Source organism: Dreissena polymorpha, chromosome 2, assembly GCF_020536995.1.
Source record: "Dreissena polymorpha isolate Duluth1 chromosome 2, UMN_Dpol_1.0, whole genome shotgun sequence".
Taxonomy (NCBI): Eukaryota; Metazoa; Mollusca; class Bivalvia; order Myida; family Dreissenidae; genus Dreissena; species Dreissena polymorpha.
The window spans coordinates 80106729-80130001 of record NC_068356.1 but is presented as its reverse complement, the minus strand read 5'-3'; the positions used below and the strand labels follow the sequence as shown (position 1 = coordinate 80130001).

The 23273-nt window shown below is 33.9% G+C and overlaps 1 protein-coding gene across 1 annotated transcript in view; it reads left to right on the top strand.

Moving 5' to 3' along the window:
• Window positions 1–1611: 1611 nt before the first annotated feature.
• The window catches only part of LOC127869865 (uncharacterized), a 30855-nt gene continuing 9193 nt past the window's right edge, over window positions 1612–23273 (top strand). The window contains exons 1-6 of the mRNA XM_052412521.1: window positions 1612–1634; window positions 5184–5357; window positions 6160–6328; window positions 7170–7299; window positions 7641–7768; window positions 8703–8835. Of these exons, the coding sequence (XP_052268481.1) occupies window positions 5249–5357; window positions 6160–6328; window positions 7170–7299; window positions 7641–7768; window positions 8703–8835 (669 nt within the window). The 5' untranslated portion in view covers window positions 1612–1634; window positions 5184–5248. The remainder of the gene's footprint in view (window positions 1635–5183; window positions 5358–6159; window positions 6329–7169; window positions 7300–7640; window positions 7769–8702; window positions 8836–23273) is intronic.

Here is a 23273-nt window from a genome sequence, read left to right as displayed (position 1 = left end):
TGTTACTTATAACTAAGTAGTGTTAGTATGCCATTCGAATTAAAGTATACAGAATCTTTATTCAGAGGGGAGATTAAATAACGGATTGAATGATTGATGCTTTGAATCGAAATATTAAGATTAAATGGAGATTGTTAAATAAACAAATTACCTGAGATTGTTTGATTTTTTAATACATTCATATTTCATTTTTATAGGTATTAAATCGATTGGTGATTAAATATAAAATGTTAATAAAGTGTGTCTATATTCCCTCTATTGGAAGAAAATAAAAATAAAATATTTATCGAGAAACACTTTTGTGTTTATGTTTTGTTAATTTAATCAAATAAATACACGAAATAAATACCCCTTTTCGAGCCCCAGATATGCGACTTACCTGTATGTTCCGTTATCGATATTTTTTTTCTAATCGGCATATCTCGCTGATTAGCATTGATAACATTCTCCAGCAGGGTCGTCGTTCATGCCTCAACATAGGGTACGACTAAAATGCTTGTATGACTCATATCGGCGGATATGACTGAAAAGTGCGGATATGAACAGATAATGGCTTTTTAAATGTATTTTCTTTATTTTTGTTATATGAAAATCGTTCTGTGACAAAATTACACGTCGCTAATGTGTAGTGTTACGATCGAATGAATTTAAAAGCATTTTACATTGGCATTTAAATTTCAGTAACTCCAAATTAACATCCGCGAATATGAACGACTAGTCAGACCACCGCTTTTATTAAATTGCTCTATTTTGAGGCAGTCTTAACATATTTATCACACATTGCGAATATTTAATTCAATAGTGATTTGTCCATAATGAAACTGCAAAAAAAAAACGCATACATATTGCTATATTCGTTCATATTCGCAATTTTCGTTCATATCCGCGGATATGAGTCATATACGCATTTAAGACGGACCGCTCAAGGTCATAAAACAATGGCCGTGCCCATGAGATAATGTTCACACTCGTGTCAAAACTTTCTTACAGCATACATCGGCTTGTTTGGCTATTTAGAAACTGTCATTTAGGATATATGAGTTATTTATTAACTAAATCTCCGCTAATGTCAACAATTGATCGAATTCGAAGGATACAGTCGATGTGAATGCAGGACTTTCTGGATCTTGACAGCTTGACACGGCAAAACTGGTATTTTAAGTTATCAATTTAAGTCACATTTTGCTTTGTAAATTGTATTCGAGCATTTTGCGACTTATTGAATGACTATGATACCCGATATCAACAAATCACATGGGATTTGCAGATCGCCAAGCTGTCCTGGAAACATTGATTACAAAGTATTTACTCATATTACAGGTTTATATTATTTCTTCTTTCTATTTTAGTACAGTCGATTGGTGTATAGCGGATTTTAGTGAGTAACGGATAGGTTAAAAGTTTCTTTGCAAAATACTTTTATTTATGTAAATATTTATAGTGTTCTATGAATTTAATACAAAATGCCTATCATTGTTCGGTCGATTCATGTTTTAGTTGACGTGTGTCAATGTTTAACTTTCAATTGTTATTTTTTTCGAAAGCAAAACAATATCGCGTTATGTACGCACCGTTTTTGTGACGAAAGGAAAAGTGAAGACGTATGGTTTCCTAAATTTTGCAGATTTTGTTTGGTAAACATTATGTTCATTGATGTAATATTGTAGTATAATGTGTCCTTTCTAAAAGTAAGAGTGCTCAGAAACCAAATTGATGCGTACCACATAAAATAAACATGAGAGCTGCAACTCGTGTATTAGTGAATAACGAACATGTGGCGACACATATTCGGGAATGTGGGGATTGTCTCAAATTTAATGAAAACTCAATTGAAGTTGTTCAATACACATGTGGGTAGCGCGTGGCTATAATATTTATTAGTAAAACATCATTTTGAATGAAAAATAATAAAATTATAACGAAAAATCGATTTCTCTGAAAACATAGTTTTCACTATCAAATATATATAACAAGGTATTCAACTCAAAACGACCCGAATATAGGGTGCATCGCTTTGAACAGCCATTACTTCATCAATTGTGCAGCGATTTCCATGAACTTGGTCTTATTAAACGCAGACATGAAGTTCCTTTTCTGGAAATGTACATATCTTGCAATATGTTTTACAAATGCTGAAAGAAATCACACGATACACATGTAATCCGATAAAGACCGAAGCGATCCGGTAATTGCTGAATCAGTTTACCCTGAAATTTGCGCTGTAAACAAATAATATTTGTCGGAATTTTAAAACCGCTGGCATATTTCAATAGGAAAGACATTTGTCTTTCGAGGTTTAAAGGTTTTATTACTGAATGCATGGTGTTTACGTTGAAATGAGACTCGAAGTCCTTAGCTATCCGTTATACACCAATCGACTGTATTAAATATCATTTTTGAGTCAAATGAACTGTGTCACAGTAAAAGAGACATAAAGGCGATTGTGGCCAGTTTGGATCCAGATCAGCCTGCAGTCGCTTGAAAGCTGTTTGCTTAAAAGCGGTTTACCATTATTTGCATAAGTCAGAGGTTAATTCCGCCACGCCAGGTCAATAAATACGCACAATATCTATGAGTATGCGGTCGATAGTCGCATAATTTGGAATTAATAATAATAATAATGTTCAATAAATACGCTCAATATCTTTTAGTTAGCGGTCGATAGTCGGATAATTTGGTTTAAATAATAATAATAGTAATGTTCAATGTCAAATATCTCTAAAAGCAACAGATGTAAGGCGTCTTCTGATTGGCTAACACTCATGGGTCAGTAAAGACTGAACGTCGAATTGCAATTTTGTACATCGAAGTACAAAAAATGTACTTCGACGTACATATTGTACGTCAAAGTACATTTCTCTTTTTACCTACTAGGTCTTGTTGACTTTCGACGCAAATGGTACGCCATAAATGTGTATTCATACTGTTGCCTTCGAGGTACTTATCCGATGTTTGAAGGAAAGGGCCAAGAATGTGCGATTGTGGGTCAAGTTCCCCAGGAGTACTACGTATCCGTACCCTTTTTTTCCGTACCAAAAATTTGTCCTACCCAATTTTTTTTTTCGTTCTAAAATTTTTTTCGTGCCTAAATTTGTTTCGTTCCCAATTTTTTTCGTACCCAATTTTTATCGTAACCCATTGTTTTTGTTTTTGCATAATGTTTTCGTTCCCAAATTGTTTGTACCATTTTTTTTATTTCGTACCCACATACACAACTGTGATGATGAAGATAAACTTAAATTGATGCTTTTATACATGTATATCCATCATCTTCAAATGCATCGTCACACCAGTACTGTCAGTACTTTGATTTCATTATTTCCTTAAAATCGGGGACGTAGGGGTATGATAAACAGAAAAGCAGGTTACTGACTGATCTTTTTGTAATATATCAGGCTCGGCACGAATAAAATAACGGCTCGGCAAGCCTCGCCGTTATATAATTCTAATCCTTGCCTGATATGTTACAAAAAGATCAGGCAGTACCCTGTTAATGTCTATATAACATAGCAAGAGACGAACGAAAATGTAAATACGAAAATATTGTATTCGATCGATCAAACTAGCAAAATTAAGTAAAAATTAATAAACATACTCTCATGTCAATAAATTAAGTCATTCACAATGTTGCCGGATTCATTACTGATGCCATAAAAAAACACCAATATCTTGACTATACGTCATGCCACCCTAAACAGTGTAAGGACGGAATACCATACAGTCAGGCGAAGCGATATAGACGTATTATATCGGATGACAACAGTTTTAAATCGTCACTTCAAAACCTCAAGCATCATTTCAAAGAGCGAGATTATCCGGAAAAAATTATCGATTGTGCGTTTGAAAAAGTTTCTGCTTTATCTCAAGAAGACGCATTACAGTCCTGCAATAAAGAAAAAACAAAAGTTATCCCATTTACAGTGGAATATAATCCGTCATTGCCAAGCATAGGAGCCGCAATAAACAAGTATTGGGACTTACTTAACCTGTCACAGAAAGAAGAAGTGAGAAGTGTGTATAAAACTTATAAGCCCATACTGGCGTTTAAAAGGCCTAATAATATAGGAAACTTTTTTACACGTGCTCAGTTTACGAACAGTTTGAACAGTTCACGTGCGTCCAGTGCCTGTGGAAGAACACGTTGCTCCCATTGTAAATCCATACACGTTGGATAAAAATTTAAAAGTACAGTAACAGGCGAGCAATTTAATTTACAGAAAAATATGAATTGTGCATCTAAAGATGTAATATACCTCATTACATGTAAACAGTGTAAGAAACAGTACGTTGGACAAACCATGCAACCGGTGTCAAAAAGAATGAACAGTCATCGATTTGACATAAGAAACTTTTCTAACCCTGAATTTTCAACTTTGGTCGCATCACATTTTAATGAAGATCGCCACAGCGCAAATGACTTTTCCTTTATGCCAATTGATGTTGTTAGCAACAACATAGATCGTCTATGTAAAGAAACTTACTATATACATAGACTTAAAACATTACACCCTAATGGTATGAATAACAAAGTTCTTTATAACATAAAAGACTAGCTCTTCAATTTAATTAAGCTTACTTTTGTTTTTTTCTATTAGTAATTTTATATATAATTTTATAGGAAATTGTGTATTCTTGAATCCGAAAGTTGAGCTTAATTTAATTAACGTTCATTTTATTGACGTACATTTTCCCGCATTTTAATGTACGTTAAGTCAATGACGTAACATTCGCTTTCTGTTATTATTTGTATTATCCTGATGAAGGCGTAAGCCGAAACGTTGATAAAAAAGGAAAGAAAAAATATGTGTTTTTGTTGGATTTATCATACTTTACTGATGCCATGAAACTCCGTGAGGAAAAAAAACAAACATTTGCTGCTTCTAAAACAAATATTCTTTGTAACCCTAAATATATTGTTGATATATTTCATTTTTGCTCTTTTCGAGTTCTTGTTTATACGTACACATTTGTAAAGAATGTTTGAACACTTTTATTGTAGTTGTATTTATTAGCATTTTATTATTTGTAGTGTAATGATGCACTTTGACTATACTTTGTTTGCTTGTATGTAAATGGTTAAGGCGTTTTGGCGATGTTCCAATACCAACTTGCGCTTGAACTTATTCATAATTGATATAAATGAATGGCTACTGCACACATGTTCACTTGTTTTGTTGTTTTAGTGGGAATTCCCGTGCTTTCGGTTGTATTGATCAAAACTCTCGCCGAGTGACATATTAGTAACGTTATGGCTAAGCAGGTTGTGCAGCACAACCGGACTGTTTTAGATTCATTAGAAGCCGGGGACCTGGTAGAGTTCAATAGGGGATTCTATTCGCACTGGGCCGTCTACAAAGGTTCGTACGGTTAGACATTTAAAAATGATTTTAGTTACGCGAGTGAAAACGTATCATCGCTTGGTAATAAACACATTTATTTACGACTCTTTGTTTAATAATTCAAGGCAACTCCGCTTTTAGCAATTTAGATCAATACGTCTTATAAACATTCAAGTTTCACTTTTTACAGTCAAAATAAGAGACATGTATATGCACTAAATGTTCGAACAACCCCACAGCAAATGGATGATACTTGTTATGGGTACGCACATATATGCCAATAAATGTGTTAATGTATACATTTATGAGTATTCATGAATGTGAATTACTTGAATGCAAAGCTGTCAACACGCGCGCTAATGTCATTATTACACTTAAATATGCAGTATTTACAATTATCGATGCGACCGTATCTGCAGTTCATTAATTTGAGCTTTGGTCGCAGCTCGAACCATTCAAGTATTTGTGAAGAGATTAAGCTGTTACGTTACGTTAATGCATGACATACATGTCAGATAAAGGAATGCACATTTAGATATGTAAAATTAGGCGCAATATAATGGGCGCTTATATGCATGACAACATTGGCAATATATACCAATCGAGATTGAGCTAGGTAAATGACGAGTTCTTAAATAACACATATTAAAAAAATATTACTAACACTGACTTATACATTTATGCGAACTGTTTGTGATAGGCGATCAAAATAACAACACTTATAGTGTATCCTTAATGAAATGAGGATTGTCGGAAATGTTCCCTAAAAAATAAGGACCGTGAACTGTATATAATAATGTTGCGTTCTGTCCTGTATCAGGAAGCAGAAAAGTCATCCATCTAACTGGCATCGGAAATGAAGGTGTTAATGCCATATCTGGTTCTGTCTTCACTATCTGCGGTCAGCGATTCAACAAAGCGGTCGTCCGCGTCGACGATTTCTGGGAGGTTGCCGGTGATTCGAAGGCCTACAAGAAAAGTTCTAACACGTACTTAGTTGTTGATGTTTTGCATGGAAATCAATGGTTGTCTTAATGGCTTAATGCTATTCGATGGTACATGTATTTGCCTATTGTCCATCTGTATTATGATATTACGTGCGTTTTCTAATCGCTATAAGTTCGCTTTACAAATATTGATTAATGCTTATAACTAGCACATATTCGTGGCTGTCTTACTTATTGCTAATATGCATTTAATTAAATTGAGTTTTCTCCGATTGCATCATCTTTGATGTTTGTATATGCTGTGGGCACGTTTACGGATGCACATTTTGCACAGTTATCGTTTTCTATCAGAACATATGTTCTGCTTGTGGATTCCCATTTGGATATTAATAAGTACCGGCATTTAGTTTGTGGATTAAACTTTTGCGTTGTCAGTACATACGGTCCGTTTGCAGATTAACCTTTTGTATATTTATAAGTACACATGTTCAGTTTGTGGAGTCAACATATGCATATTCATCATTCCATGTTCTGTTCGTGGATTCGCCTTTAAGTCCATATGTTTCTTAACCTTTTACACATTATAACTATATAAATTTATGTTGAGTTTGTGGATTGATCTTTTACTTATTTTTCAGTCTATGTTAAATGTGTGGTTTCACCTTTTGCATATTCATAAGTCCATGCTGAGTTTTCCATATGTATAAGTCCATATGTTCAGTCAATGGCATTACATTTTGCATATGTATCAGTTCATATGTTCAGTTTATGGATTTATCTTTTGAATATTTATAAGCACGTATGTGAATTTAGTGGTTTAACCTTTTGCATATTCATTTGCCTGTTTCAGTTTCACGATAGCATCTGTATTTATGTTTATTAGGAGGTTTTCTCCTCAAGAAATATTAAAACGAGCCATGGATAAGATTGGGGAGATTGGCTACAACCTACTATGGAGCAACTGTGAACATTTCGCAAACTTCTGTAGATACGGGGAGGAAAAGAGCGAACAGGTACGTGATTAATTCTACAACATTTACCTGACTTTTTACATGTGAAATTGGTACTGTATTCATACGAACATGTTTGTTTATAATGTTATTGTATTATGAAACAAATAAATTTATATCAAGTTGGTTTGAGCGTTACTTCGTATTTCATTTAATGACGGATCTTAAAGCATATACTTTCACGAAGGGAGGAATACTAAAGAGAAATATTTGTATATTTCCAAAACAATTACATTTTTCATCAAAAAGTCCAAAAACAAATTGTTTTTAAACAATAGCATTCATATGACTCAATATAATGACAGAAACGTTATCTGGAGCAAGAGTATCGTTTCCATCTGCAGGTGGAGAAGGTCGTCATGGTGGCTTGTGTCGCCGCGGTTGGTGTGGTTGTGGGTGCTTTATTGTACGGCATATCAAAAAAGGAGAAAAAACATGAATATAACAATGATGACTTCGAAGTTGATTATACGTTTTAAAAAGTACACATTTTGATATCACGAGTGCCATGTATTGCCAGATGTTCTATTAATATACATCTAATAACTTGTTTTTTTTTTTTAAAGATTGCTATTATAAATTCTTATAACGATTTCATTCAAATGCTCTTGAAAACATTTGTATTTAACCTATTATAAAAACATGACAGACAATAAACCTGCTTGTGCGATATATAATATACACATACTGGCATGCATATGCGAATACAAAATAGTGTAAGAGTTATATGTGCGTTGTTATCATTTCGTTTCTAGCTATTCACATTTTTTATAAATGACTAAAGCTATAGAGAATACACTTCATTCGGCTACAATTCGAAATTATGTATCGCCCTGTCAACTTTCGATATCATCCACCCTTAACACAACTTTTTTCTAGCGCTGAACACAAATGTGATGTATATGTGTCGTGAACATGAACACTATATGAAAGGGAAGTTGGATTAAGATGTTAGCGAGTTTATCTTTAAATGCATCCACTAAGAAAATTTACACAATTCTTTATGGCGTTTCGATCAATTCATGGATTGGCTGTGGTTAAACGTTGTGGGGTCTGTCTGTCGTCAAGGGTCGTATCTTCTAAAATCTACTTTTAAAGAAAATGTTATTCGTCGGCGTAGAACGGCGGACCTTAATGACCAATCTCACTTAAGTCACGTGGCGGGATAAAGTTCGAACTCGTGACAGTTCCGGCTGACAGTAAAACGCAACTACCACCTGAGCTAGCTGGGTGTTCTTAGTAAATTTATATTCAATTAATCAATAATTTAAACATAACAAAGAATTATGTGAAACGGACCTCGTAACTGAATCTTCAGAAACCCTTCAAAGTACTTGTTTATGCCGTTTACCGCCGCCAACCACCCTCAATCAAACACACCCTGAATTTGTGTTGATTACTTTAAGTTACATGGGCATCAAGACGCCCACCATGTTCTCACAATTAGGCAGAGTACAGATTAGTATTGGAATCGTGCAACTGATGTTTGTTCATGCTATCAGAGTTGCTTCAGACCAGCCTGCGCATCCACACAGTCAGGTTAGGAATTACCCTTACCTCTGAAACGGACATCACGATTTCTTACCAAATAAAGAGGCATACCTAGATGTACACTGTTTGACATTTTCTTAGTACCATTTTCGCACGATTCATAAATAGATGCACACGAAGCACATTTCCTCGTGGGGATACTGTCTACCCACGGGTCTTGCGGGGAATGTTGCTTGAGAGGTAGATTTATCGCAAGGGATCCGTATTACATCATATTCAGAAGACAGCGTGTGCTCGCACCGGTCAACATAGACGCCACACATGAAGGGACTTCGGTATGTTACGCACTATGTGGCATTATGTCGATCTTTGTTCCAGAAATGGTAAAGAAAGCATTCAACTCTAAAACGCACCATATAACTCCGTACCCGGTCATACGATTCTTGAATAACAATATTTTATTTCGTCCTTTGGATCATGACTAAGACTTTGTTTTGCCGCAAGCGTCACGTCGTGTCCTATTCCAACAGTACACATATTTTACAACATTATTGGGAAAACGGAATAACAAAAAGAATCTGAGTCGAATCCATGGCATTCGGTATATGAATATCATACTGTTCTTTTGTGCCATCATAGTGCTTGGTTCGTGATATGCCACTGCATATCTTCAGCGCCTATATGAAAGAAGTAAATGACTTCATCGCGTCCTCATTCTCTTCGTTTTAACTTAAAGACAATATTGTATGACGGGCTTAAATAAATAAGGGCCAGATTAAATAGTTTGTATTATATGAAATAACATTTAAATATTGCAGTACAAAATCATCAGGGTTCAATGCGCTGGTCAATTTCGCGACAAAGAAATAGTATTTATGACGGAACTGAATATAAGCATCATAAAGCATGAACGATGAATTGTTCGTTGCAAAAAAAATAATTGTAATGTTGCAGAATACATATGATACTTATTTACGCAATAATGTCAGTATGCACAATGTATGTTCATGCGGATAAACCATTTAATATAGAGAGAGGGGAGGTAGAAAAGGTTTTTATATTTACAAATCTAAAGAGTGAGTATTACATATGCCTCTGAATACATCGTCTTATTACTTGCGCACTGTCGTAGAAAACGTTGATGATCTTTATGTTATGTTGGCACATGCATGGTGTGAACTCATACCATTAATACTACACTCTGCATTAATTTATGTCGAATGTGTTACATAATACCGTCGCTTAGTTATACTTTACCTACAGTGTTGGAAATTGATTTTGAATTAAATATAAAGCGATACTGTGGCATGTTTCAAAGGCGAGTTGATAAAAGGTATATTTACGAGCAAAACTCAATTTTTCTTCTTTCATCATTATTTGTGACAGACCATATTTCAAGCTCTATCGATAAGACAGACAACATCATTTTAGTGGGAATAAATATATTAATGTTGTGTGCACATTTGTTTGATGTAAAATTTCAGTTACCAGTTACTGTTTGATGATTTTGAAACTAATTTTTAGATACTAATTTTCAAAATTTTGTATGCAATCACAGATAAATACTTAGCTAACATCGGAAAAGAATGTTTTTGCTCATCACTTTTACTTTTGCTAGCTGATATCTTAAAATCGCACACGAAATAACCGTTTGGCGAATGGATATATAAAGTCGGCAAATGAAATTTAAAGATAAACATGGCACACCGGAGTTCCGTATTTTGTATCGGATTCATCGATAAATAATCGGTTTTATCAAAGACCTATAGAATACACAGATTGGAAACTTCGCGCCTTATCGGACTATCTCGCGGCAGGGTCACGTGGTCGAGAAACTGATAAGAATACTTAGGATCAGCAGACGATTTATTCCATAAATCAATCGGAGGAGTCCGAAGATAGCCGATGTATCACGATTGCGATAAGATAGCGACGTGTCCAGTAGCAACGGCTACGATTATCGAGCAAAGTTATGCGAAAATGTTACGGCGCTATAGAAAGGCGGCTGTAACTTGGTCAATAATGATCCGATTTTTATAAAATAAAGTTTCATAGAAACATGAGTAATTATGCTTTTACAAAATCTCGATTTTATTTACCTAAATTAAGAATTTATAATGCCGCGATCGTTAAAGTAATAGCGCTATAAGAATTTCCAAATCGCGGCGAGAATGCCGTTGAATAATTTATTTGAAAGGCTTTTGCTGATAAAATTTTATTGTATACATTTTTAATTCAAACATTTAAAACCTTATAAAATAATATTATTTCAAAACGGATAGATATATGTTGACACATAGATCTAGGTCTCTGATAAAAACAACATTACAGTATAATAAATGCTATGATCGTTCGATCCAAAAACGGTTTCAGTTAGTCTTATTTTAATATTGATTCTGTGGAATTTTTCAATTTTTTAATTCTCTATTTTTTATTTAGATCTTATTCATGAGTTATAAGTTATTAAAGTTGTGTTTGAAACCAATTTTTTTTTCTATTGGTAATTAACAAAAGCTCTAAGTGTCATGGACTAGGATTTCGCGAAAAGAAAAAAAACAAAACATTTCACGCGCGTGTTAATTGTCGGATCAATTAGCGAACTGAAGAAGATGTTATGTTTGTATGAAAAATGACAAAGGTTTTCACAATGAACCAAAGCACGTTTGACGAAAGGTGTGTACAATAGGGTGTAAGAGCTAAAAATAGTACCAACTTTGTACAAGGCCAAAATCCTTTAAAATGAACATTTTCCTCCAGTTTGTTTAATTGAAACCTAGATAAACATATCACCAAGCATAAAAATCTGACTTTATCTATTTGGGATGAAAAATGAAAAGTTTATCAAAAAGAACAAAAACACGTTTTACAGCAATCGTGTACAACAGAGGAAAAGAGCTTAAAATTGAACCAACATTGTATAAGGCCAAATCCTTTAAATTGAACATTTTCTTCTACGTTTTTGTAAATTATACTTAGATTAACATCGCTCCTAGCATAAAAATCATACTTCAACGATTTGGGATGAGAAATAGAAAAGTTTTTCAAAAAGAAACAAACCACTTTGGCGACAGGTGTGAAAATGATTGAATGAAATAACAGTATAAAATTGTACATAGGCAAAATCCTTTAAAATGCCTTATTTTCGTTTACTTTTTATATATCATACCTAGATTAACATCTCACCTAGCATAACCATCTTACATAATCAATCTGTGATGAGAAATGAAGAAGTTTAAAAAAAAATCGTTTGGGCCTTTCAATTTTTCAAAAATTATCTTAAATGAACAAATCCATTGTTCTCTTTCAAATTCCGATAAATTAATAATACATAAGAGTAATAACTACCAAAACCTGAAGCATTATCAACAAAGAAAATAAAAACTTATGTTTATTTACACAAAAAAATATTCAATATGTCTGTTTACGGCGACCGACTTTGCCCATAATTGAGGGGGCAGGGGATACATTTTTGACCAAATTTCGAGTTCCGAAAGGTCGCAAACAGTCAAATCCATTGCATCAAAACAGAAAGTGACACAAGAAAGCCTTTTTGTGTCAGTGTCATAACCTAGGCAATATACATTGAAAATACAACCAAAGACAAGGCTGGCTTCTTCACTTGTGAAACTATGGCCCTTGATCTTCCCCCCACCCACCTCATTTTTAATGAAAAATTGAGAAATTTGACCCATTTCATGGCATGCACAGAACATTCAAACAGAATGCAATCCTAGTTTTGGCTACATTACTCATTAATTTCATCCCTGTGCTTTGTTTATTTACCTAGAAAAGTGTCTCCCATACGTTGAAAACCTCATTTTTGAAGATTCAAAATTTCCTTGCTAGGTAGCTGTGGCTACTTTAAATGTTTTTTTTTTCCAAAATTTGGAGACATTCTTTCTACAACCTAACACAAGAAATACATCTTATAAATACCTAATTGATTTTTATAAAGACCATAGGTAACACCTACCCTAAAGATATATAATTTTCATGGACCCCCCTTTCACTGATATATCCCCTGCAACCTTATGGTTACAATATACTAAATAACCGTTTCATGTAGTGCTGTACTCTCTTAAAATAAATCATAGTTGATTCGAAGGCATGTTGTACAATTTAATCTATTGTTCTGGCTTTATCTTTTGGAGAAAGTAGTAGGGCATGAATATGTGCTCACTACTAAATCCCTGAAATGTAATAAACTTAGAGACTTAAGTAAAACATTGCACTGAAAAAGGTTACATTCCACTATACAACGACCGGAAAAAAGTTGCAAAAACAGTCGATTTTGACTTTTGACAAGTTCTTTCTTGGTTCGTACATGACATATATTTTTTTATTGCACAAATCGACTCCGCTTAGAATGGCCTTTAAGAAAAGGTATGGGTATGGGGGTCTCTATGTGCAAAATGTTGCATTTATTGATGTCGCTTTTACATTGAATTATATAGGGAAACTATTTAGTATATTGTGACCTAAAGATTGCTTTAAAACAAAATGGCAAACAGTAGCTGGAACACTCTGGACCCAACCGGCTTTTATTGCATGAAAAAAATGATAACGAGTGCTTGACAGTATAACGTAAGCCATCATGGGGAAATTGTTCATATTCAATAATTTATTAGACGATCTTTCAAAAAAATGGGGGGGGTAGGAGGGGTGAGAGGGGGTATAATGTGGGGTGGGGTAATTTATTAGATGTTTAAAAAACAAATAAAAAATGGGGGGGGGGGGAGTGGGTGGTAGGGGGGAGTAAGAAGGGGGTATAATGTGGGGTGTGGTAATTAATGAGGTGTTTAAATAAATAAAATATTGGGGTTGGGGGAAGGGGGGGAAGAGATGGGGGTATAATGTGGGGTGTGGTAATTTATTAGATGTTAAAAAAAATGGGGGGGTTGGGGGGTAGGGGGGGAGTGAGAGGGGGGTATAATGTGGGGTGTGGTAATTTATTAGATGTTTAAAAAAATATTTTTGGGGGGAGTGAGGGGTAGGGGGGAGTGAGAGGCAGGTGTAATGTGGGGTGTGGTAATAACTAAGATGTTTAAAAACATTTTTTTTGGGGGGGGGGGGGGGGGTTGGGTGGGGAGAGGGGGGGTATAATGTGGGGTGTGGTAATTTATTAGATGTTTAAAAAAGATATATTTTTTTTGGGGGGGGGATTAGGGGGGGTAGGGGGAGTGAGAGAGGGGTATAATGTGGGGTGTGTTAATAAATTAGATGTTTTAAAAAAAATTGGGGGGGTGGGGGATAGGGGGGGGTCGAGAGATGGGTATAATGTGAGGTGTGGTAATTCATAAGTTGTTTAAATTAAAAAAAAATTGTGGGGGGGGTAGGGGGTAAGGGGGAGTGAGAGGGGGTATAATGTGGGGTGTGGTAATTTATTAGATGTTTAAAAAATAAAAAAAATTGGGTGGGGGTGGGGGGTAGGGGGGAGTGAGAGGGGGGGTATAATGTGGGGTGTGGTAATTTATTAGATGTTTAAAAAAAAACATGGGGGAGTGTAGGGGGGTGGGGGTGAGATGGGGGTATAATGTGGGGTGTGGTAATTTATTAGATGATTTTTTAAATAAAAAAAAATAATTTAGGGGGGGGGGGGTCGAGGTAGGGGGTGGGGGGAAAGGGATTCTGATAGAGGCGTGGGGTATTGTTTGGGTGGAATCCATTGTGGTATTCAGGTAAGTGTTGTTTTGTCAAAGAAATAATGTAATCATAAAAAACAACAAATGATCTTACACTGACATGAACAAATATCCTCTATTTATTAAACATGAAATTTAAACTTATTGCATTTGTTTACCCTGTATATAAGAAAGATATAATAGTGTATTACCTCCCCTGTCCTGCTTATATTTATATTAATCAACAAAATTAAGCATTAACACAATATTTAATATACAAAATATACAAAAAATCTCATATTCTGTAAATATTTTTACTGATCCACTTTATTTTACTCAAATGATGATGTTTCATTGGACTGATAATTATAGATTTAGGATTACAGACCAGTTGCTTCAGTTATATTGTTCAGAGTTTGCCCTGTTGGCCGCGTATGCGTTGACTTATCATCTTAAAACCATTTTACTATTTCGGATCACCGTGACCTTGACCTTTGACCTAGTGACCTGAAAATCAATAGGGGTCATATGCGAGTCATGATCAATGTACCTATGAAGTTTCATGATCCTAGGTCCAAGCGTTCTTGAGTTATCATCCGGAAACCACCTGGTGGACGGACCGACCGACAGACCGACCGCCAGACCGACCGACCGACATGTGCAAAGCAATACACCCCCTCTTCTTCGAAGGGGGGCATAACAATTATTGAATAAGGTTAGGCATAGCTGCACCGTTATTAAGTAAAATATATTTGTTCAGAAGAACAGTTCACAAAATTGATATTTTTATAAGCATGGAAAAAAGTAAATGTCTTGCTAAATGAATGGATAAATTTATATAAATCCGTATATTATTTTTATGTTTAACTTTTATTGTATCACTATGGCAAACAAAATGTGCAGATACTATGGAAGTGTGTGTACTGGAGCCAGACCCAAGTTCAATCATGATACATAGTACTGTTTCCCTCAATCCATGCACTTCTACAGCAGCGGTTGAACTCAAATTAAATTGTCTTCTATCTCTATTCTAAGTTTTGCAGAGACAATATTGCTAAAAAAAAGTTACTCAGAAATCTGTGAATAATAAACAGTAAGATATATTTATGAATAATCGCTAGGTGTCGAATAAGCAAATTGCTTATTTTCAACACAATATAACAATGGTGGTAAAGATCGCGAAAACGTCTTACTACCTGAAAAATAATGCTTTACCTGAGCCAGTTGGAAGAACTGCGATCGTATCTTTCAAATCATAAAGCCTCTTTAAGGCTTAATAAAGGACCAACTAATTGTTTTTAATGAAAATTCAATACTGCTCCAGCAGCTGGAGTTTCACTTCTTTATATTTCAATTGATAGTCGCTAAAACTAAACTCTATCTTCAGCTTGCTCATCGCATATTCTATATCAGACTTGAAATCCATTTTAACTCTGAAATGTAAACAATACCATGCATTATACCGTTTGCCGTAAAAGTCAAATAATGATTTATTGTGTAATTATATATAATTCAATTGCTTGTTCTTGCATGACAAAGTAATAAGAAAATAATTTGGAATGATAATAATGCGTTTACCCTCTGTGTATTGCATCACTATTTTTATGCGTAGTATATCGCCTTATAACGCAGGCGGTTCACGCGTTGGGTGTATCAAAGCCAAGATGGCTGGTAGTTAGGTACGAGTCTACTCTTTACGGAGAATCCGGAGATGGACGAAGTGTTACGATTGTAGCTGGAACACAATCTCTTGCACGACGGTTACATTACATTCACCTCTGTGTTGGGCTCAGAACGGACTATTGTTATGAAAGCGTCTCATTTATGTCATGATCATTCCAAGCGTTCATCATTGAGGTTACAGAATACTAAACAATCTCTTGCACGACGGTTACATTGCATTCACTGCATTAAAGAAAACCATCTCATACCATGATATCTTATATCAGTCTTAATTCATTATTATAAAATTGATATGGTTTTTTTATGTTAAGAAACCAACAAACATACACACGTCGAAGCAATTCTTATTAACGTCACTACAAAAATATGTTCAATTGTTTACATTTGTGAAGTGCGTGGAATGATTCCATCTGCGTAAATGGGAAATAAATTAGTTCCAAAGAGTTGCATTAAAACTCGCAAGTTTTTGCACGATTTATCGTACCTTTAAAAGTCATATTTCTTAATTTAAAGCATGCGATCTTAAATATCCAATCAAATATACATTGAATGCGTTTGTTCGGTTTTACCTATTTTATAGACAAAATGGCCAGCTGAGCATTTCGCAGAGTTGTATGTTAGAGCAAGGAACGACAACTCTGCGTGGAGATTGGCTGGAACAGAGAAGAATCTACTGTACACCGGCATCTCCAAAATCAATGTCACGTGACTCGCGTCCGCCGTTAGATATTATCGCATATCGCTATAGCGAAGACGACAGTGTCCAATCTGTGTATTCTATAGGTCTTTGGTTTTATTGATCCGAACTGTTCAATTGGTGCAAAAGTGTTAGCACGGAGAGAGGCATATTTGTTTGGATATGAATGGGCACAATCAATCGGTTTTAGCGGACCTCATACACGGGGACCTTGTGGAGTTCAAGAGGTGGTGGGGCTTATATTCACACTGGGCCGTCTACAAAGGTACGTTATAATTATTTAAGTGAGAAAGCGTATCATCGTTTGCTCGTAAACAATAAATATACATGTTTATTACTATTACTTTTATAATACAAGGACTACTCCGTATATAGAAATTTAGATGAAGACGATCTTAAACGTTTTCTCAACGTTTTAGTTTTTGCACTGTCAGACTCAAAATAAACGACATTTTAAATACAATATTTTGCTAAATATTCGATAAAACCCAGAGCAAATTGTGTTGACTTGGATGTTACTTAACATTATTAGCTGTTTAAATGGCAATTACTGGGCTAAATGCATACATTCATAAGTATATAAATATTGAAATAACCTGAATATAGTACGCATAAACCCTCATAGCACATACACCAGACATGAAGTAATTATATCAATGCAAGCGTGCCTGAAGGTCGTAGGCGTATCGTATTACTGTCTTTTGTTCGTCATGAAGATGTATTGTTATATAACTCTGGTCTTCATGCAAGGTTCGAGTATCTTTATGTATTTAAAATAATAACAACGCGCACACTCTCAGGTGTCTGTAATTTTAGTAACTTTGGTTGGGAATGTTATGTCAATTAAAAAAATATATATGCTATTCAGTTACAGCAATGTATCCTTTATATATATATATGTTATGCAATCACAGCAGTGTTTCCTTTATATATGTATGCTATGCAATTACAGCAGTGTATCCTTTATATATATATATGCTATGCAATCACAGCAGTGTATCCTTTATATATATGCTATGCAATCACAGCAGTGTATCCTTTATATATATATATATATATATATATATATATATATGCTATGCAATCACAGCAGTGTATCCTTTATATATAAATATATATATATATATATATATATATATATATATATATATATATATATATATATATATATATATATATATATATATATATATATATATATATATATATATATATATATATATATATATATATATATATATGCTATGTAATCACAGCAATGTATCCTTTATCTCACGAGAAGCTCCCGTTCCTTGACGTGTTTACTATCATGCAAAAAAGCGCGTTCGTGTGCTAATTATTACTTCTTCATTTAAATACATGCATTGGGTTAAGAGTATTCATCGACCTGGTTATTATAAAACAAATAACTCATATGCTTGAATCTTTCGTATTGCTATATGTAACTGAAAAATAATTGACCATTATGTTTGACTTAAATTTTCCTAATTAGTGAACATTTTGAGTAAATCACGAAACAAAAACACTACGAGAATTATTCTGTGGAATAACTACTAGATACAATTAAAGCTTAGAATTATTATAACTATCCAGTTTCGCATTACCTCAAAAATGTGATTTGAACATTTGTCGCATTTCACAACCATTCGAATCCCTGTTGAAGAGTTATGGTGTTAAGTGATGTCCAGGTATTACGTAAATGTCGTATAAAGCAATTAACGTTTGAGTTGTCTGATAAGTACAACGAAATCGGTTCTTTTATGCATGAAGAACATTTGATTAATATAACGTTAGAGTATGATCTGATTTATGTACGATAACTAAAATGCAACGAATTAAACATTTACTAGTTTTTCTTACGTATGCATATAGCGAACTGTTAGTGATTCGGGATTAAAACAAGAAGCCTTTAAATTAGAGCCTAAATAATTTGAGGAGTGTATTAAATGTTCATGTAAACATAACGAACGTGAACTGTACCTTACAAAGAAACGTCTTGGACTTATCAGGAAGAGACGCCGTCATCCATCTGGCTGCCGACGAAAATGACAGCGTTAATGCCCACATGAACTCTGGTTGCTTCTTCACTATCTGTGGTAATCGGTTCAACAAAGCGTTCGTCCGTGTTGACGATTTCTGGGACGTTGCAATGGATTCGAAGGCCTACAAGAACAACTCGCTTGACGGTTATCGCATGTACTAATTTCTTTAATTTTTTGCCTGAAAGTTTATACTTTTCTTAATTCAATTCAATTGTCCATTTATGTGCATACTGCCCTTCTATTATATAATATAGGTGTGTTCTATTATTAAGCATAACTTTATGTTTATCGTTCACACACGAATTCATTGTCTTCTTACTTATTGTGATTTTGGATATCATTAATTTTGTTTTCATTTGTTGAATTGTCTTACATTTTTATTTCTGTCGTGTTCAGTTCAAGTATCGCCTTTTGCATAGTTCGCATATTTATCATTACATATGTCAGTTCGTAGAATACCCTTTTGCATATATATAAACCATGTTCAGTTGGTGGATTCACCTTTGTCTATTGGTTCCGTTAGTAAATTAGTCTTTTGCACATTATACGTACATAAGTTTATGTTTAGTTTGTGGATTCACCTTTTTCATACATATATCTGCCTATGCTGAGTTCTTTGTTTCATCATTTGCATATATATCAGTCAATATATTCAGATGTGGCATTGCATTTTGCATATATATCATTCAATATGTTCAGTTTGTGGAATCGCATTTTACATATATATCAGTGAATATGTTCAGCTGTGGATTCGCATTTTGCATATATATCAGTCAATATGTTCAGTTTGTGGATTCGCATTTACATAAATATCAGTCAATATGTTCAGTTTGTGGATTCACCGTGTGCGTATTTGTGAAACCGTTTCAGTTATCGATGGTATCTTTATTTATTTTGATCAGCCCGTCTATTCCTGAAGAAATATTAAAACGAGCCATGGATAAGATTGGGAAGAAAAGCTACAACATATTATGGAGCAACTGGGAAGATTTCGCAAACTTCTGTAGATACGGGGAGGAAAAGAGCGACCAGGTACGTGATTAAATCATAAACTTGAACGTTGCTTTTTACTTGTGAAATTGGTACTGTATACACATTAACATGTTTATATTTTTCATAAACAAATACAGTTTCAGCACGTTGGTTTTAGCGTTACACCGTATTTCATTTAATGAATGGTCATTAAGTACATACTTGAACGAAGGACGGAGCGAAGTGCACGGTAAAAACAGTCAACTTATAAAATATGACGAAGTGAGCGTCATCGGATGCAAAATTGAACGAGCTTCTGTTTCTTTTTCAGACGGAGAATTCTGTTACCGTTGTTGGTGTCGCCGCGTTATGTATGGTATTGTACGGAATTTTAAAAAGGTAGAAAAAGGAAAAAAATAAAAAAAAATAAACGCCTTCAGAGTATAGTGTGCGTTTAGAACAGCGTGCTTTAATATTTCATATGTGCATTTCTTATGTATTACCTAATGCTGTATCAATATACAGCGTAATTAGTTACTAATTACTGGTTCTTTTTTTAAAGATTGCAACGGTAAAGCTTAATTACGAGTTCATTTAAGTGCTTTTGTAAACATCATATTTTACATGAGAATGAAATAAACGTTATTATACTTTAAAACATATAACCATTTAACACATTTACTAATAATTGATAAGTCTGTAGTGTACAATAACTTTGGGTATGAAATTAAAAGTGTTATGTTATGTGTAAATTGATAATAAAAATAATACATAAGAATATAGCATACTGAAATTTCAGAAGGCGTTTATGCCTGTACATGTTTTTATATCGCATTCAGTAACGGTTACGTTTTCTATTTCACAAGAATGTTGAAAATAAAAACAGTATTTTCATTTTAGTATGATTTCTTATAATATGTATATGATATATTGAATACTACCATAAAGATTGTAAGCATTCGAATAGCGAAATCTGAATTAACAAGTTTTGATTGGTATGAGCTTTTTTTATTTTTACGATTGAGCTGATGATATCAATAATATCCCATTTATAGCCTTAATTACTTGATACGCAAATATATCCAATTCCGCCATGTTGTTGCGGTACTTTACAAGTCTTTCTGAGATTTCCATTTTTGCATGCATTTTCTGGCTATTTGTGTCGCAATCTTCTGGTATATAACTGTTTTCTTCAAATTTATTTTATATCACTATGTGAGAATTGGTCAAAGTCAATAGGCATCTTTAATGACACCTATATTTATCCATTCATGTTCATACGTTTTAAGCGCTTAATTCCCCTTTTATTCATTGTTAAATAAAATGCTGCAGCTACGTGTTCTCGAATAATATATAACTCTCGTTTAAATATTAGTTAATTCACATTCAATCGTTTTTCTTTGTTTACAATTAAATTAAAAAGACAAGACAAATATTTATTCAGACTTGCACAGTGTTCATCGTCTAAACACTTTCACATACACTTATGTCACATAGATTAACATAGCAATAACACTAACATAAGCAGAATCATATACGGTTACGAAAAGGCTTGATAAAATACTTGTTATATATGGAGGATTACTATTTGAAGTAAGGTAACAACATTAGAAATAATAGAATTCAGAGCAAATTTGGCTTATTTAATAAGTCCAAATTTATTCGTTGTACTCAACAATTGGTGAAATTTATAAACAGAGGGTATAATGGTATAACATTTCTTTAAGTAGTTGCTTCAGCGTATCCGCGTATAAAGCACATTTACAAACAAAATGAAACTCATCTTCAACATCTAATTAGTTACAACAAAGGCATTAACGTTCGTTTTGTGTTATATTTTGATCAGCATATGATCCAGTTAAAATTCTTAGTGGCAGACTAAAAGTTCGGAGCTGTGTGACGTAGTGTGAATGATTTAGGTAATAAATCGAAATAAGATTCGTACACAAACATAGACTTAAACACACGGTACATATTTTGAATAGAGTTATTCTCAACAGATCTATAAACTCCTGTTTATAGGTATCAATAACAACAGTTTTAAAATGTGGTATATATATGTTAACATCGACGGAGCTTGGATAACTTAACACGTATGACAAACCGTAGGTTTCTAATAATTTTTTTACATTAGATACCCAATTAGACCGACCGTTTTTGAAATAATTTAATGCTATTAAAAATTTAAAATTTAATATTTTGTGTTTATGTTGGTTTGTATTGTGCTGTATTGTGCTGTTTTGTACTGTTTGGGCAATCGGTCACTTGCCTTAAATAAAGGACCAACTAATTGTTTTTAATGAAAATTCAATACTGCTCCAGCAGCTGGAGTTTCACTTCTTTATATTGTACATACATGGATTTTAAAATTATCAGTTTGAATAAGATTCAACCAATATTTAACCATCTTAACATATCCCATGAATAAATAGTGGATATCTTCCTAACTCGCAGTACACTATGGCATTACATACATTTTGCTTTAAAACGTTTAACACTCGTTTACATAAGATTAAATGTACCTTTTCTAATTACATTGACTTTGTTTTACCCCTTATCTCACATGCGTACTTCAGTATAACTGAATTACGCATGGTGTAGATCCAACAAAAGCATCGAATAGCTGACATTGTGTTTTTGGCTTCCAGTCAAACTCTTTACATTTGTTAAATAACATATTCAGAGCTATACATGCTTTTCCACATGAATATTCTTAATTTAACTAAACATTTCAAGTATAATTAAAAACCCTTCCCAGATAATAAAAATAATTTGCTACTTCTATTTGCTGGCCTTCAAATGTACATGTTGAGATTGAAATAATTAATCTACCCCTTTTGCGAAACACCATTATTTTAGTTTTATCGGTTTTTACCTTTAATCCCCAGCATTTAGAACAGGTTGAGTGTACACTATCAATACTATCAATACAATGTCATCAATACTAAGACCGGACGAAAAGTCAATCTGTAAAAACAATTTTAAGTCCTCTAAAAATATGGAACAAAAAAGGAGACACAACCTTACCTCGTCGTAAACCGACAGCATAGCTAAAAAATAGTCCAAGTATGATGAACAATGATGAACAAGGGACCTATACAAACAGGTGCCTGGCTTAACACATTACTTAACATTTTGATACATATTATTTATAATTCTCAAAAGTTTACCTTCTTTTCCAGGTTTGTATATTTTAAGCAATCATGCATTTTGATAAACAGTATCGAAGCATTTAATTATGTCGACTTATAAAACATAAATTCTTTTATTTTCATTTACATTTTTTTGAACAAAGGACATGAGGATGTACAAAGCAACAATTGTTGAGCACCCTTTTCCGAATCCGGATAGGGCGTCCGAAATTATATTAAAGTTACTACACAAACGTTCAAGTCTATTGTTAAATACTGAAGTGAATAGCTAAGATGAAAAAACTTAGAAGAGTAATCCCTCTATATTTGTTCAAATCAG